The sequence below is a fragment of the Lissotriton helveticus genome, chromosome 3_1, assembly GCF_964261635.1.
Source record: "Lissotriton helveticus chromosome 3_1, aLisHel1.1, whole genome shotgun sequence".
Classification (NCBI taxonomy): Eukaryota; Metazoa; Chordata; class Amphibia; order Caudata; family Salamandridae; genus Lissotriton; species Lissotriton helveticus.
Window position 1 is genome coordinate 588,720,255 of NC_136061.1, and position 18,326 is coordinate 588,738,580.

Genomic DNA, 18,326 nt, shown 5'->3' on the forward strand with positions numbered 1-18,326 from the left:
GCTGGCATAATCCAGCCGAGACAACACTGACGCTTGAACCACCAGTTGCCTGGTGGGTGCGTCAAAGAATTTAAGGATAGGTCTTAAACCTCTAATGATGCCATAGCAGGTAGCCGCTACCTTTTTAGTGTGAGAAATAAAACTGAGGGTCGGATCAAGCCAAACCCCTAGAGTTTTTATTTCCAATGCTGGAGAAGGGGTCACACCCAGTTCAGAGGGCCACCACCTATCACCCCACAACTCCGCCTGCTTGCCGACCACCATAACCTCGGTCTTCTTGGTATTTAACTGGAGACAGTTGGAATTCATCCAGTTGGCCACTGCCCGTAATCCGTCCCGGAACCTGGGAGCCTCCATATCTGAGTTCCCACTCAACGTGACCGCCAGCTGCGTATCGTCTGCGTATGATACCATCGTCAAGCCCCATTGCTTGACGACCGCAGCCAGCGGCCTCACATAGAGGTTGAATAGAGTGGGACTTAACGATGACCCCTGTGGGACCCCCAGGTCCAACGGATAAGATTTAGACTTGCCAGGCGGGATCGCAACCTTGAAGGACCGCTCAGTAAGAAAAGAGCGGAACCAACATAATGCAGAGCCCGTGACACCTACCTCTTCTAGTCGCTGAAGCAAGATCCTGTGCGAGACAGTGTCGAACGCGGCACTAAGATCTAATAACAGTAGTGCCGCCGTCCGACCCGAATCAAGCACCGAACGCAGATGTTTGACCATAGAAAGTAGGGCTGTCTCCGTGCTGTGGCCCGCACGGAAACCATTCTGGGTGGGATCGAGGACATTTGTCCTAGTGAGATGGTCTGCAAGAATTCCGTTCACATGAGCCTCAGTGACTTTCGTGGCCCAAGGAAGCAAGGAAATAGGGCGGTAGTTCTCAGGTTTAAGGGGGTCAAGGGTAGCCTTCTTCAAAATAGGTGTAACTATAGCCTGCTTCCACCTAATGGGAACTACACCTGAAGAAAGAGAGAGGTTGATCAAAGAAAGCACCGGAGTGCAACATGGCGGCGACATATTCCTGAGCTGAGCCGGTTTCATCGGATCTGCAGGAGATCCTGACTTAATTTTGAGGCTCAGGGAGTCAAAAGCCTCCATTGATAGGGAGGGCAGGGTAGTAAGGGACTCAGATCTTCCCAAGGTACAGCTGACCCTCTCCAATGTAGGGGAGCCCATTGAGAAAGTTCGATAGATGGCTTGTACTTTCTCGAGGAAGAAGGAGGCCAAACCCTCGCAGTGGGAGTCCGAGCATATTTCTGCCGCCGTTGCCCTCTTAACCATCAGGTCCTTTAGTACCTTAAAAATGAGTTTCGAGGGGTTCGAATTGTTCTGAAACTCTAAGGCATAAAAGGCTGCTCGTGTTCTACACAACGCCCTATGGTAGATTTTGATTTTAGCAAGGTAGCAGGCCTTCAGTGTAGGATCAAACGATTTCCTCCATGCCCTCTCAGCCTGTCTGCAGGCTTTTTTTAGAGACGCTAAGGAACTGTCATACCATGGGCTAGGTTCTTTCAAACGACACTTAGACCACACCAGGGGGATCAAAGAATCAAGAGCATGAGTGATCCATTCGCAGAAAAGATCATATCCGCGGTCAACGTCAGTGAAAGGGCCCAGCGGTGCCTCCTCCAACAGATGATAAAAGTCCTCCAGTCTCAGTTTGTTCCAGTGTCGTCTGAGAACTATTCTATCCTGAGGTATAAAAGGAGATTCATATATAGGGCATATCATTTTCACCAGCATATGGTCTGTCCAGGCAATCTGGGTGGGACAGAGAGCCCTAACTCCCTCTAAGTTAGTGAAGAAAGGGTCAAGGATATGTCCGCCCCTATGAGTAGGAGAGGTGACCAGCTGGGAAAGTTGCAAGGTCTCTAAATGAGCCAGAATGCTACTAATAGAAGGGGAGGTCGGGCAGTCAAAATGAAGGTTGAGGTCTCCGAGAACATTAAAATTAGCACATCCTAATGCCTCCGTGCTAATTAAGTCCGGGAGAGCGGCCCTAAAGGCAGAGTCACATCCTGGAGGGCGATATATTAGCAAGCCAGAAAAAGTAAAATTATGGCTGATCGAGACTTTGAACATGGCGCTTTCACATCCTGGGAGTTTTAAAACCTTCCATTCACATGGATAGCACGACTTAATGGCCATCGCAATTCCTCCCCCCCTAGTAGCACAATTAAGTGAAAAGGTGGAATATTCTGGGGGGAAGGCCAAGTTAAGGATGGAAGTATCCGTATCCTGCAGCCAAGTTTCAGTCAAGAAAAACAGGTCAGGAGATTCATCCTTAAGGAGATCATATATTTCCTGATGGTGTTTTACCAGTGATCTAACATTTAAATTCCATATGCAAAGATCACGTGAACATACCAATCTTTTATGTTGTGATGACAGCTCCAACGATCGAATAAGAGAAGGAGTATCTAATGTCCATCCTCCACATATGCATCGGTAGGGACCACATAATGGGCCCACAGGCGGGTGCTCACAATTAACAGTCCGGCCCCGAATGGGCAGCAAGTCCCCCCTTTGATAACTGATAATAGGCGGAGTCATGTTGATAAGGCTATTGCTTAGAGTCCTGCCGCGACCCGCGCCTCCTTGGCGCTGACGGGTGCAGACGGGCAGGACTCTGGCACGACTCAGCGCCAAGGAGGCGCGCCCGCTGCGCGATACCGCTGGGCGTAGAGGGGAGCTTTAAATAAGCGTCCCTCTGAGCATCCGGAGCGCTAGACTGCTCGCAAATGGCGCCCGCTGAATAACCCAACCACCCTAAGATGGCCCCTAAAGTTCCCCACTCCAGGAACCGGACCCACTAAACAGCGGTGAACAGCCGATTAAAGTGCGAGTGAGGAGGAGAGAATAAGTCCCATATAAAAACAGGGGAAAAATAACTGATCCGAACTAAAATAGCAAATAGGTAAGTTTAAAAACCAGCAGCGCGGCAATTAGAGCGCAGAGCGCAATGCAGCATGAAGGTATCTCGTCCTTCTGGGTCCGTCGGCGACGCCTGCTCAGGTGCAAGAGTTTCTTGCTGCGATTGCCCAACTCTTTGGGCCGTCTGGCCCTGCCGGTACATCTACGGGCCCCGTGGCCCGACTGGGGTTCCTGCCCTTCCATCGCCAGCAGCTCCGGCGCCGCCGGCGGCATCGGCACTGGCGCCGCAGGACCCCCCTCGATCCGGGCTCTGATCCCGGGTGACACCGGTTGACCTCATAATACCTCCACCGGTGTCGCCCCCAGTACCACCTCCGAGGTCGTCCGGTGCCACCGCCGATGTCAGCCCCAGTTTCAGCCCGACCGGGACACGGCACCTGATTGGCATTGATTCCGACGCCGATGGGGCCTTTTTACCCTATGTCCATCCTCCTTATTTTCAGCCTGTTTTACAGACTTTGGAAGAAGGGGAGGACTGGGAGGGGTCTGAGGACCCTGTCACTCAACAGTGTAATTATGATCCGGACTGGGCAGAGGATTTGGGGGATGCCCGTCCTCTTGACACCTCACCTGACCTTGGCATGCTGTCTCCTCCTACCGTGGTTACGGAAGAGGGACCCTGTTAAGTAGTGGTGTTGCGTAGGCTGGCAGAGGCCCTCCACCTCGAACTCCTTTCAGTTTGCCGTCAGGACTAACCTCCTACCAGAGATCCTTCAGCCAGCGGCAACCTCATCGGAGCCCTTGCAGCCTTTTAATGACACACTTTCTGACTTTTTTGGGGGCACTTGTCCAGGCCCAACACAGGGTCTCCTGTGGACAAGATTTTGGCCCCACGCCATCGCCCTTCTCTGGGCGACCCCCACAGTCTCTTCCAACACCCCACTCCCGAGAGTTTGGTTGTCCTAGCCTCTGCTTCCCAGGGCGTGTTCCCTTCCGCACCTCCGGATAGGGTATCCAAAAAGCTAGAGCAGCTTGGCAAGAAGCTGTTTTCATCTGCCAGCTTAGGGCTGCAGTCGGTGAACACCGCATATCTATTTGGCTGTTATTCCCACTCTGTGTGGGATACGGTTGCGCAGGTGCTGCCCAACTGTCCTGAGGAGGCACAGACAGTACTCTCCCAAGCTATAGCAGCTAGGAGAGACGCAGCTAAGTTCACCATTCGTTGTGGGCTTGATACCGCCGACTCGCTGGGCAGGGCCATTTCCATGACGGTGGCACTTCGGCGCCACGCCTGGCTCTGGACAACTGGCTTCTCAGCGGATGTCCAAAGCACTCTGATGGACATGCCCTTTCATGGCATTTGCCTCTTTGCCAATAAAACAGATTTAAGGACTCACAGGCTACGGCAAGTCCTTGGGCCTGTCGGCCACTCGCCCTCCTCCGCCTTCTGCTTTTCGCTCCTTTCTTGGCCACGGAAGGGGGGCCCCAACACGTTTGTTCCAGAGCCACAGGCCTGCACAGCAACATCATCAGCGCGTCCACAGACGTGGGGGTTCTGGGGCCAGCAGGCAGGTCAGTCCACCTCCACCCGCAACATCCACGGCATAGCCTTCCTAGTCCGAACTTTCAGACCCATCAAACGCCAGTGGGCGGCAGAATTCACCATCATCTCCCCCACTGGTGCAACATTACCTTGGACAAGTGGGTGCTGCAAATTGTCCAAATGGACTACTCTCTCCCCTTCGAGACTACCCATCCAGCCATGCCACCTCAGTACGACCGCATGTCGGGAGACCATCTTGTGCTTCTTCAGCAAGCAGTCGTCGCCCACCTCCAGACTACGGCCAACCTCTTGCATTTGCTGGGGTTACCCATCAACATTCCGAAGTCGCACCTGATTCCCTCTCAGAAGCTCCTCTTCATCAGAGTGGATTCTGGACTTGGCACAGTTTCAGTTTTATCCTCCCGAGCAGCAAGTCTGGGATATTCAGGCTATGATTCCCATCTTTCAGCCTCTATCCCAGGTTTCGGTCAGGATGACCCTCGGCTACTGGGCCTGATGGCCTCCTGCACCGTGCTAGTAGATCATGCCAGATGGCATATGCGGGCTCTGCAGTGGGACCTGAAGTTCCAGTGGGCACAGCATCATGGCAACCTGTCCGATCACGTCCAGATCTCAGAGGGCACTGCACGACAATTACAGTGGTGGCTCACTAATCGCAATTGGGTCAACAGCAGATCCCTCTCGCTTCCCCAACCGGAACACACAGTTGTGACGGACACGTCCCTTCTGGGATGGGGAGGCCACATGGGAGAGGCAGAGATCAGAGGCCTCTGGTCTCTGGCGGAGTCCGGGTTTCATATCAACCTGCTGGAACTTTGGGCAATCCGTCTTGCACTGAAGGCATTCCTTCCCTTTGTCCGAGAAAGAGCAGTGACGATGTTCACGACCAACACCACCGCCAAGTGGTACTGCAACAAACAGGGTGGGGTGGGGTCGTGGACCCTATGTTAGGAGGCTCTGCGCCTCTGCACATGGATGGAACATCAGGGCATTTCCCTGGTGGTTCAACACCTGGCAGGTTCACTGAACGCTAGGGCGGACAAACTAAGCCGCCGGTGCATGATGGATCACGAATGGCGTTTGAACTTGCACTTGGCGCAAGGTCTCTTTCAGCAGTGGGGAGAGCCTTGGTTAGATCTATTTGCCACCAAAGAGAAGGTACAATGTCATCAATTCTGTGTAATGGAATTTCCAAGGCGGCACTCGCTAGGAGACGCTTTTCGCCACAAGTGGAGCTGTGGTCCACTATACGCCTTTCTGCCTATTCCACTTCTACCCAGAGTGCTGAAGAAGATCAAGTGCGACCAGGCCTAAGTTATTCTTGTGGCTCCGGACTGGGCTCGAAGAGTATGGTAACCTGAGCTACTCAGCATGACTATCGATCCCCCGATCGATGGCTGCCTCTTCGGGAGGATCTTCTGTCGCCGCAGCAGTGGACGGTCCTCCACCCGAACCTGTCCAGCCTCCACCTCCTTGCGTGGAGATTGAGCGGCAGCAGTTGACGTCTTTTGACCTGCCTCCCGAAGTTTGTGATGTGATCTTGGCAGCCAGGCGTATACGCCTGCAGGTGGAAAACATTTGTGGCATGGTGCACAGTAAAGGCTGTGGATCCCCTTTCTGCCCCTCTTTCAGAGGTCCTTCTATTTCTCCTTTCTTTGGCCCAGCATGGCTCTGCTCTGGGCACTATCAAGGGCTATCCCTCAGCCATTTTAGCCTTTTTATGGCTTCCAGATCAGCCTTCTCTTTTCAAGCCCCTGTTTTTAATAGATTCTTAAAAGGCATTATTTATCTTTTCCCTCCTATTCCTTTCATAATGCCTCAGTGGGACTTGAACCTCGTTCTGACATATTTGATGTGTGCTCCCTTTGAGCCACTTCACAACTGTCATCTTCATCTTCTTACTTTAAAGACAGCTTTCCTGGTGGCTATCACCTTTGCCAGAAGAATGAGCTCCAGGCTCTTTCTTCTAAACCTCCTTTTCTCTCTGTCCATCGGACAAGGTTGTTCTAAGGACTCGTCCATCTTTCCTGCCAAAGGTTGTCACTGCCTTTCACATCGGGGAGACCATCACTTTGCCCACCTTCTTTCCGCCTCCATCAAAAGAGGAAGAGAGGCTCCACCGTCTGGACCCAAATGGGCGCTCTCATTCTACCTCAACCGCACACAACAGTTCTGGGTGGATGACCAGCTCTTTGTTGGCTACGTGGGCACCAAGAAAGGTTGGGCCGTGCACAAGGGGACCATCTCTCGGTGGGTCGTTCTGTCCATTAAGGCTTGTTATTCTTTGGCTTAAAAGGAGCCTCCAGTGGGGCTACGTGCCCATTCTACTAGGGCATGCAAAGGAACTCCCCGTCCCAAAGCAGTAGTGGGTGCCGTCGCCCTGGTAGAATGGGCACGTAGCCCCACTGGAGGCTCCTTTTTAGCCAAAGAATAACAAGCCTTAATGCACAGAATGATGGCAGCCACTACTGCTTTGGGACGGGAAGTTCCCTTGCATGACAACTTTCAGGCAGCTACGAGGGCCTCGCTGCACACGTTTACCAAGCATTACTGCCTGGTCAGCCAAGTCCGGAGAGACAGCTTCTTTGACCGTGCTGTTCTCCATGACTTTCTGGTGTGATCTTGGTTCACAGACCCACCCCTGGGGCTGGTATTGCTGGGGTATCTATTCTAAGGTAAGGAATCTATCACTAAATGTTTCTTTCAGCTGCCCAAGTTACGTACCTTCGGTAACGATATATCTGTAAGAGATATTAGTAGTGATAGATTCCTTACCGCCCAACCCATCCTCCCCGTTCTGCAAACTGATTACTAAGGTTAAGGTCATCACTTTCAGGGCCCTAATTTTATGGCACCAGTGGTCAGTTTATTGCATTGCTCTGCGTTCCTTGTGCGGAAAGTCGTGTACAGAACTGACGTCAGCGCTTGGCTAGCTCCAGCGATGTCATTTCGGCGACACCGACCCCAATGACGCATGCGGAGCCGCACGATTACGCCTACTGACGCGCAGGGGTTCTGCTGACTATAACATTCCGGTTCCAGTCTGACGCCTGGGGGTAATTCTAAGGTAAGGAATCTATCACTACTAATGTTTTTTTACAGATATTTCGTTACCAAAGGTAAGTAACTTGTTAATCGGTCCCACGACCCCTATTCCCAGGACCCCTTCCTCGAGTTGGCGAAACATTTTGCAAACACACAGGGCACTGGCTGCGCCAGTGGCCTTCTCCCTTACAGTAAGCACACTGATTCTATCGCAAAGGTGTTGTCGGAGGCTGTCTAGTGCGTGGAAGTTGTCGTAGGGGTCCCCGTCCTCTAGTGTTACCCCGATATGCCTTTTGCAATAATACCTTTGTCTTCAGATCCTTATGTTTCTTATCATTTTTGTCTTTCTCTTCATCATCCCTATACTCGTAATATTGGGCCATATTTAGAATCCCAGATGGGGAGGATGTAGACCAGGTGGTGTCAGAAGCCTGGAGTGTGGACATTATTTCGAGGAGGAAATTAGTGACAAACCTATCAACAAACAAACAAACTCGCCCTTCTGTAGACATGTCCTGTCCGCTATAATCCAAAAACATCTCTTCAAACCTGGTGAAGAAATCAGAAACACTCTCATGTTTCTATCCTAACTAACTGGCCTGGCAAGACGAGTAACTCAGCATATTGTTTATCTCCTGGCTTCCGATCCCTGTCCTAACCCTTAATCGCATTCCATGTACAGCCCAACTCAATGACATTGTCTTGGGTATGCACTTGTGGCCAAATGTCAACTGCAACTATTAGGCCAAAAAACATTTCAATATCAGCAAGGGTCATCACAGTAGAAGCGGCAGCCTCTGTTAACTCTTTATAGTAAGCAGTAGGATTTTTCCTAGGATCTGGCAAAGTAGCATTTAGGGCCATAACTTCACTCCTTTTCTAGTATAAACCCATTGTTCCTGAAAGCGGGCAGCCACAGCCGGTCTGGTAACCGCTCCATGTTGGTTCCACCAGTTCGGGAATTTCCGGGTGATAAATGGGGTGAACTTCTCACATTGGTAACGGAGTTATTTGAGTGCGACTCTTATCATGTACTCTGCTTCTATACGAAAGTAAAGTTGAAACATTCCTGAACACTTGGCCCTGTCCCATGTTAGTTACATAAACAAGGTTTCTAATATTGAATACGATTTGGGGAGCCTCCATTTTGATATGTGAGTGCCTGATGTCAATCAGTGCGGCAGACATATAATTATGACCAAGCCGCTTAATGAAATGTTCAAAATCTTGCTTGACCTGCCAGATATCCTCGAGACTGTAAATTGTATTTCGAGACAACCGTATGGCCTGGTCCGCTATTACTTTCTTCTCTTCCTCCTCCACCCCAGATTGCATTAACGTACCAAATAATTCTATACATTTGGTCAGATCTCTCTCTTCCGGAGCTCGCACCGGTGTATTAATAATCAGTGACAATGGAGGATGAATGACTGGAACAGAAGTAACAGGTATTGCTGTAGTCAGAGATTGTAACGAAAGAGGAGTAGGGGGTACATTAACCGGGGCAGCAGGTGAAGAAACCCTATCTTTTGTTCTTCAAAGAAGCCTGACAAAGACCACTGTAACTCTGCATTGTCCCTCGTATATTTGTGCCACAACGGACTAAACATTATAGGGCCAAGACCATATTTTACATACATATCAAAATTAGGACTGCCCTCAGGAGATGCAGGCTGGGACTCTTCCAACCGTGCATCTTTAGAACAACAACGACAACACAAACTCCAAATCTTACTGAAACCAGGCATTGCAAAGAAAAGAAAAGCAAAATTATTATTTTACAAAGTAAAATTTGCAAACACTTTTTTCCTTAGACTGAAACAAAACCAAATTACAGTGGTACCTCATCCACATAGAAACGAAACAGACTCACCGGATATCAGAAGTACAGATAAACCAGTTCTCCATTGCCGACTCTTCGGACCAACAAGACAGATCAAGGGCTTCGCCGTTCAGGACCCCAGTCGGGGTGACCGCTGGGCAAGGCCACACTCCGGTGGGACAGAGGCAGCAGCTTCAAGAAACTAATCTCCTCATGCAGGGATCCCTGAGCTGTCAGTCCGATTTGATAAAGTCCCCGTTCTCCCCTCCTTCTATGAAAAAGGGATGGGTCACTGTGCCGATGGTATCCTGTACAGGCACCAACTGAAGGAAATGACCCGTTTAGGGTCATCCTTGTCACCTCGGACCACCTCTCAGCCTTCCTTACCAAATGAAGAGTCGAAGAGACAGTGGAGAATATAGACTAATAATTATTTATTATATGCACTCACAGCAGGGCTCCGTCTGTACAGTCTTGAGAGAGTGCTACAGAGTGAACTGAAAGAAAGTCAACAAACAGATACATTACGTACATTGCATGGATTGTTAAGGACACACACTGTGAGATTTTCCAAGCAGATGTAGCTGGACAAAGAAAGAGAGAGAGAAAAAAGGTTTCTGCTGTCATACCTTGCACAACTGAATACGGTCCAAGGTAGTTTCACCCTGGGCTGCGATCTAACTGCCAGACAGGTGGGAGAGAGCCTTTATCTAGTGGAAAAGCTATGCACTGGCACCAACAGTTCTTTATTGCAGAAACAAAACTTAGCAAAGGGTATTTCTCGGAACTGGAAAAGATTTGTTTTGAACATTACACAAAATGGAGTCTAAAACAGAAAATGGTGCAGCGAATGCTAACTTTTACATTAAATTACTTGAGCATCAACTGGCTTAATCTAATAGAAAGTGGTGTTTTAAAGCTGGTTGGTGAAGGCTCTGGTAATGTAAACTATTATTCCTGTCTGTCGTTTGGTAAAAACATTGGTTTTAATGCCATTTGATGTTACCCAGATTAGTACAGCCAAAAATAAGATTTTCTGCTTGTCAATTTGATGAGTAAAGATTATATGTTCATTTCTCTGATTCAGAGTTGCAATGTTATACTTAAATCCAGCTGGATCACCCTTACATATTAAAAAGATGTAATCTATGAACCGTTTGTACAATATCAAATGTTGCTGCCAATGCTCATTCTGGAACACTAAGTAATTTTCTAATTTTACCATAAAAATATTGGCATAGGATGGAGCTCCGGTAAAACTCATTGAAGCAATTATTTAAAGAAAATAGCTGTCTTGCCAGTGAAATTAACTGAAATAAAGAAAAATGTAGTAACTCCATCAAGAACACTTTATTTGCACCAATAGCATCCTGTCTTAATTGGGCCCACTCAACTACTTCCATTCCTTCATTGTGAGGGATTGATGTGTGTAACGCATTAGCATCTATTGTACAGAGCCACCAGTCTGCCATGTCATATGAAGACAATTGATTGATAGTGTTCAAGAAGGATGTAGTCTCCTTAGTGAATTATTTAATAAGAATAAGAAAAGTGGTACTTGCACTCCTGAGTGTTGATCTTTCACACAGTAACCAAGTTTTGCGTGCAATGAATGGTATCGCTCTCTGGTCCACGAGCGTGAAAAGTCTAAGAAAAGCGTCGCCCCTCCGGGGAGACATCCCCTTAATGCACAGCTTTTATATCCAAATGAATGGAGTCATCACTTAAATAGATTCAAACGAAAAGTAAGTATTGATGTTTTCATCAGTGAGGATTTATTTCATCATCCTTGTAAATTCTTTTTGTAGACAAATGAACTTGTACATCCATACAAGGACATACTTGGAACGTAGCAAGCCATTTCACAGACATTGAACAGTTCCCCTGTTGAAGGGCTAAACCAGCCCGAAATGCATTGGGTTTGATTTATTGGGATTCTAGGATTCATGTACCACATGTTTCGCTGTATGGAACTGATTTAAAAGTTCATTTGTCTACAAAAAGAATTTACAAGGATGATGAAATAAATCATCACTGATGAAAACATCAATACTTACTTTTCATTTGAATCTATTTAAGTGATGACTCCATTCATTTGGATATGAAAGCTGTGCATTAAGGGAATGTCTTCCCGGAGGGGGGACGCTTTTCTTTATTTGACTTAGTGATTTATTGCCACTGTTGTTCAATTGGTTGCAGAAAGTAATCCAGGTACCTTACAAATAGGTTCATGAATCGACACGCAGGCTGATACAATCGGTCAAAAGGGGTGTTTAGTTAGATACTTGTAGATCTTGAGTAGCGTATAAAATTACGGCCAACAAGGGTATTGAGTGAACAGATAATTGTCTGTGCCTTCACTTATTCATTCAATGTCTATTGAGCATTTACCTGATGAACATAATAATCTCGGGCTTACTTACAAGCCCCTTGTGCCACTGATGCCTCACTTTTTACATGGGGAAAAAGTGATGCACCGGCGTGCAAGGGACTTATAAATTAGCACTTCTGTGTCCATGACCACAAGGGCCCATCCTTTGTCTGCAAGCTGGTATTTAAGATGTTTCTCATCTGCCACTGCTTCCAATGGGCTCCACTCTTTGTTGGGTATATTTCTTGGATGTGAGGCGTCAAATTTCAGGTAAAATTGTAAAGAAAGTCTCATACACGATCAAATCCATTACCAAGGAGTGCGTTTCAGGAACATAGTTCAATGATTTGAACTTTATTATTTGTGCCATTTGACTTTTTCAGGTATACGCTGATTACGAGAGCAACCCTCAGCTTCGTCAAGCTATTGAGTTTTCATGCCGCCAATTTTACATCCTCCACCGCAAGCCGTTTGTGTTGCAACTTTTTGCAAGTGTGGCTCCGCTCCTGGAATTTCCGGTAGGCATACATCATTTACATATATCTTTAACTTGAATGTTAAATACTTTATGATCTAACCATGAAAGCAGATAGTCTATCAGAAATTACCCTACACAATGTTATATAATTTGGGAGAGGGGTAAATGATAGAAAAATACCACCCCTATGCAGCTGATGTTCTCGGTCTGTGGAAGCTAAGTTAGCTCCGAACAATTTGTTGGTGGGATTCCGGGTATCACGTGGCTTATCCTCTTGCATGGTGTCAGACCGCAAGCATCGTAAGAGGTCTGACTCATGGCAAAGATCTTGAAAATGTCTACTACTTTATCTTTAAAAAAAATGGCTAATCTATCACAGAACGATTTGTCCACATTGGAGTTTTTAGCTTCTGGGATTTTACTCAATTTGGTCACTTTAGCAAAACGCTCTTTGTGGATATTAATAGCAGTTTGGATTTTATTAATAAAAGAACTTGTTTTGGCTTTAGTCAGCAATTTTTTGTAAGTCTGAATCATCACTTTGTATGATGTTTTGTCTTCAATCTTATAGTTAGCCCACCGTGTTCTTTCTAATCTTTCACAGAGTTGTTTGTGGTTTCTGAGTTCTTCATCAAACCAGGGTTCAGATGGCGGGGACCTGTCATAATTGTCACGTTTTAAAGGAGCAAGTATTTTAGTACTTTAATCGACCCATTGGTGATACGATTCTGTTGCTGTGTCTAGGTCAGATATTGCTTTTAGCATAGATCTAATTTGAGAGTCAGAGAACTGGTCTGCGGAGATTTTATGTCATAGATGGTAATTAGAAACAGGTGGAAGCAGGATCTCTTCAGAGAGTTGATTTACCAAGATTAAAGGAACATCCCTGCCCTGTGGTCCGACCATGTAAGTGGTAAGGTGGAGGGGACCTGAATAAAAGGGCTATCTGAGAAAATGCCAGCTGATGTATACCCCCCTGAGTGAGTGGGATCTTCTACTAACTGTGAGAGTCCCAAGAGTGATAGAGAGGCTAGGAAATCGCTGGTATCTTTGTCCTTACTATTCTCCAAGTGAAAGTTAAAATCACCCAAAATGCTGAAGTTAGAAGAGTTGGCTTTGATGTTCCATAGTGTGTTTTTCCTGTCTAAAAAGAGATTGCTGGGGCCAGCAGGTCTGTAAATAAAAACCCCATTAAAGGAGTAGTGATTCGAAAGAAATATATTGAAGGCAAGCACTTTGTATTATGTTGTACTAGGCAAGTGGTCATACCTAAATGTAAACTGATCTTTATATAGAATCGCCAATCCACCACCCCATTTGCCTGTCCAATCATGACTGATCAGAAAGTATCCAGGTAGGTGGGGTGGCTGTAATGAGATCTGGACCTAATGAGGAGTCAGCGCACGTCTCCGTAAAGAAAGCAAGTAAATTGAAGCTGGGGCGCTAGGTGGCCACAATAGCCAAATGGCCGCACCAATGTGAGGCTCTTGCTGCTCGCCGCATTTATCCTGCCATTAATCCAACTGATTGTACCCTGAATCAACCCCACACTGTGGGAATGTGGAGAACGAGCTCTGGCACCCAGTTTGACCAACTATGGTATGTCTATAGCGCGACAACATCCTGCACCGCTGCCACCTCTACGGAGCTGCCGCCAGACAACCCTGCGCGACCTGGAGCAGCCGCTGGGCTTACCTGAGCACTCGAGGCCTGCGGCACCCACATGGTCTGCTGGGCCACGCAAGGATCGCTCTGCAGGAAAACGACTCGCGGGTGAGTAAAGCGCAAAATAATCAATGTGCGCAGCTACCTCCTTCCTTGGGGTAGCTTAAAAAACAAACCAGTCTGCTTGCTTGGAAATCACTCCCTTGACAGTGCATGCTGCATGCGAAGTGAGCAATCCTCTTCTGCCACAACAGAAAATACAGACATAGGCGCAAGACATACCCTTGACTGTTGACAGGCGGCCTGCGTGGAACTAAAAAAATCGGAGTGTATGAGCTCATTACTATCCATCTGTTTGGCTCTGGCTGCTGCATTCTGCCACAACGTGTGATAACAGAGTGGGACAGAGGAGGTGCACTGTGGCTGATCTGTGGGGCAGGGAAACGGACATGCCTCGACTGCTCATACCAACATAAAAGGCGCCTCACACAGGGAACCTCATAGCCCTACCATTATTAGCGTTGCACACTTACGGGCATTGCTGCGCTACCCCCTTCATGCTTCCCCCATTCATTTTTGTACCAACATGGTTGGGGATAAATAGCTCAGTTGAAGCTGACGCGCTCTTGGCCGGGGATGTACTGTGCTGCTTGATTGGGGGTTGGGACTGACTGTGTTGTGAGCTCCTGTCTCCCAGGGTGGTACCTGGAAGAAACTTCGGCTTGAGGAGAAATAAAACAAAATAAAAAATAAAAAACTTGGCTAATCCACTGCGCCTGATGATTAAGATCCGGACACCCCCCCCACACGGTACCTACACTCTTGAACCCTGCGATCTTGCCCACGAGGTCAGTCACTGCTTGACAACAGAAATGTGGAAGGTGGACCCCAGGCAGGCCCGCTTAACCTTTGAGGCTAAAAAGGGGGCTCGGGCACTGCCGGAAGAGGCACGCCTTGATGATAGAGGTACACACTAGAGCCTAACCACCATCGCAGACAAAATGGGTGCAATGGCTAACAGAATGGACGCTATTGTACACAAGCTTGACGGGTACGAAGACCGCATCAAGGACACTGAGCGTCGCATCTCCGAAGTGGAAGGCACCACCTCTGGGATACAGACCCATGTGGTGCAAATGGATAAGCTACTCAAAGTAATAGCTGCGAAGAATGAGGATTGGGAGGTGAGAAGTCGCGGAAATATTATCCGCGTCCTTGGAATCCTGGAGAGTACAAACATGGGCAGAATGGAGGAATACATTGAGCGACTACTGTCTGGCACCATTGGCACTGCCTCATTGTCTCCCCACTTCATCGTCGAAAGGGCGCATCGGTCCCTTGGGCCTAGACCACCACCGGAAAGTACGCCCCGCCCCATAATAGCGCGGCTCTTAAACTATCGGCAGCGTGACGCAGTCCTAAAGATAGCACAGGAAAAGCACCAGCTGGAATACGACGGAAACAAGTTTGAGATTTATCCAGATTTCACGAGTGCAGTATAGGAGCAAAGAACCAAGTTTAATCCTGCCAAGCAGAAGTTGCGCCAGGCCCAAATTGAATACGCTCTACTCTACTCTACCCTGCGAAGTTACAGATCACGCACCAGGGCAAGCAATCCTTCTTTGTCAACCCGCAGCAGGTGGATGACTTCCTGAAAGCGTCAGAACAATAACGCTTCTAGGCCGGACATAACACATAATGGACATCCTGAAGACTCAGAATGAAAGTGCTGAAGATACTTGAGTCCCCCGGGAACTTGCACCCTGATATACCGGACCTTGAGTGGCCTATGAGGGAGGTTCTGGGATGCTTGCTGGGAGTTGCTAGGCTGATAGGGTGCAAGGGCAGACTCTTTACTACACCGAGCACCCTTGCCCCGAGTGACATGATCGTTCCATCGTCCTACATCTCGGAGGGTGAGGAGGTACCGTGCTTGCCCCTGGATGTCCCCCCCAAAGGAAGTGCCCCCCCTTGACTTTAGGAGAATTTTTTACCGCAGAAGCTACTCGTGGGTGATGGGATGTTGGGAGGAGGGAGGTAATTAATGATCTGGCATGTTTGGGATGATTCAGTAGGAGAGGGGAAGGACTGGTTGGCTCATGAAAGTTAGGTTTACTTGTAAGACAGGATATGTCAGACAAACATGGTTTCAAATCCTGATGCCACATTCATTGATATTCCATGGTTATTCTACCTTTTTTCTCTTTTGGTTCTCGAATGGCCTATACATTACATCCCCAAGGTCTAAAGGTTCTCACTTGGAACATAAGAGGGCTGGGTGACGCCAAAGGGTTTGTCATATCTAGATCGCCATCAGACACACATTGTGCTGCTTCAAGAAACCCATCTCAATCCTCATCATGCACACACCCTCACATCTAAATGGGCAGCTCATCAAACCTTTTCATCTTACTCCTCATACTCCAGGGAGACTGCCATACTCATTAGAAAGAACACCCCTTTTGTAGTCGCTGGCACGGCTAGTGACTGGCAGGGACGCTATTGCATAGTGTGCGGTAGACTGGGTCCTGAATCTGTCATTTTGGCATACTGTTATGGCCCCAACACTGATGCCCCATAGTTTTTTATAGAACTGTGGGGGAAGATACTCGAAATTGGATCCACTCACCTAAAATGGGGTGGAGATTTCAATGTTGCTCTTAATCCTGGTAAGGACAGGTCTAACCCCGCACCACATCACTATACTAAGGCACAGAAAACACTGCAAGACAAAATAGAGGATGGAGAGCTGCTGGATACATGGCGTCACTTACATCCTCAAGTTGCTGAGGGCACACATTTCATGGCACAGTTTGCTTTTTGGGCACGACTAGATTATTTTCTCATTTCCAGAGGCCTGGTACCGGCATTATGCTCCGTCACGCAGCTGGTCCGCACCTTCTCTGATCACCCCCCTGTAAAGATGGAGATCTCCCCCGTAGGAGGTGCCCTCCCATGCCCGAATTGGAGATTGTCGCCCCTTACGCTACTAGATGAGGTGTTTCGGAACGAGTTAGACCAGGAAATCAAGGACTTCCTGCAGAAAAATAAGGGATCGGTGAATAGTGTTGAATCTGTCTGGGAGGCTTTCAAGGTTACAATACGGGGGGTCTGCATTTCGAAGAGTAGTGGCATCCTACGAGACATCCGACGCAACCTACAGACACTGGAAAGGGAGATTAAGGACCAGATGTAGGTAGGCTATTACCGGTCGGTAACGGCCGAAATCGGCCGTTACCGACCGGTAATAGGCCTTCTAGATGTAGGAGGCTAAAAAAGAAGGATTCGGTAATTTACCGAATCGGTAATTTAAGGAATCTGTAAATTACCGAATTCTTAAATACCGATTCGGTAAATTACCGAATCCTGATGTAGGGAGCACTCAAATGAGTGATTTTCCCATTTTAGGATTCATTATTTACCATCAACAACAAGTTGGTGGTAAATAATGAAAACCTTTGAAAAAGCATTTTTTTTTTGCTTTTCCAACAGTGCTATGTTGCAGACATACATGCCCTTAGGGCATGTATGTCTGCAACATGTGCACCCATACACAATTGAGGGGTGCAAAAGGGTGTCAAAGTGACACCCTGCCACCCTTCAATGTTTCCCCCAATTACCAAATCGGTATTTACCTCCAGGCCCATAGGAATGAATGGCAATTACCGAATCGGTAAATACCGATTCGGTAATTACCGAAATTTACCGATTCGGTAATTTTTAAAGAATAATTACCTACATCCCATTTGCCTGTTCTTAAATACAGAATCGGTATGATTCGGTATTTAAGAATCGGTATTCTGGGATTACCTACATCGGGCCCATCGAGACTAAACTTTTCAGGGGCATTGATGGTAAAACACAGAGTGAACTCGGGGATAAACTCTCGGAGTATGTGGATACAGCTGACAGGAAGACAAAATTTAGGGGAAGGTGCTGGGTAGCTAGATGCTACGGGGAGGGAGAGAGACCAGACAAGGCCTTGGCAGAGACCCTACACAAACCAAAATTCTCCAATTACGTACTGGAGATTGAGGGGCCTAGGGAAGTAGGTTACAGGGACACAGACGATATTCTTACCACATTTCGGGCCTACTTCTCTGATTGTACACTTTAGGGAGAAAGGACACACTAGACCTAGACACTTACCTTTCTGATGTGGCATTGGGACGGTTGGGAGCTATTTCGGGCAAGATGGCGGTCTGTCCTTAGACCGCGTAAGCAGCGCCGTGTCCGAGCTCCGCTTCACTCCGCTCGTAAACCTGGCATTCTGAAGGATTATGAATTGATTAACAGACTCTCTGGACTGAAGTTATCTGCTTTGTGTAATACGGACTAGCTTTTCTAAATCTAAATCTTCGGCTGCTGCTGAAGTGTCTGGTGTTGTGGGGAAAGAAAAAAAAAACCCTTATGCTCACGTTTGAAGTCTACGTTCACCTTGAGCGGCTCTTGCCTCCCTCAGTGCCGGAGGCTTTACTCGGCTCTGCTGCAGCACCGC

At 47.8% G+C, this 18,326-nt stretch overlaps 1 protein-coding gene across 1 annotated transcript in view; it reads left to right on the forward strand.

Moving 5' to 3' along the window:
* Positions 1-18,326, forward strand: part of UNC80 (unc-80 subunit of NALCN channel complex) — a 2,761,828-nt gene that overhangs the window by 1,701,899 nt on the left and 1,041,603 nt on the right. The window contains exon 44 of the mRNA XM_078680564.1: positions 12,069-12,203. Coding sequence (XP_078536690.1) covers positions 12,069-12,203 — 135 coding nt within the window. The remainder of the gene's footprint in view (positions 1-12,068; positions 12,204-18,326) is intronic.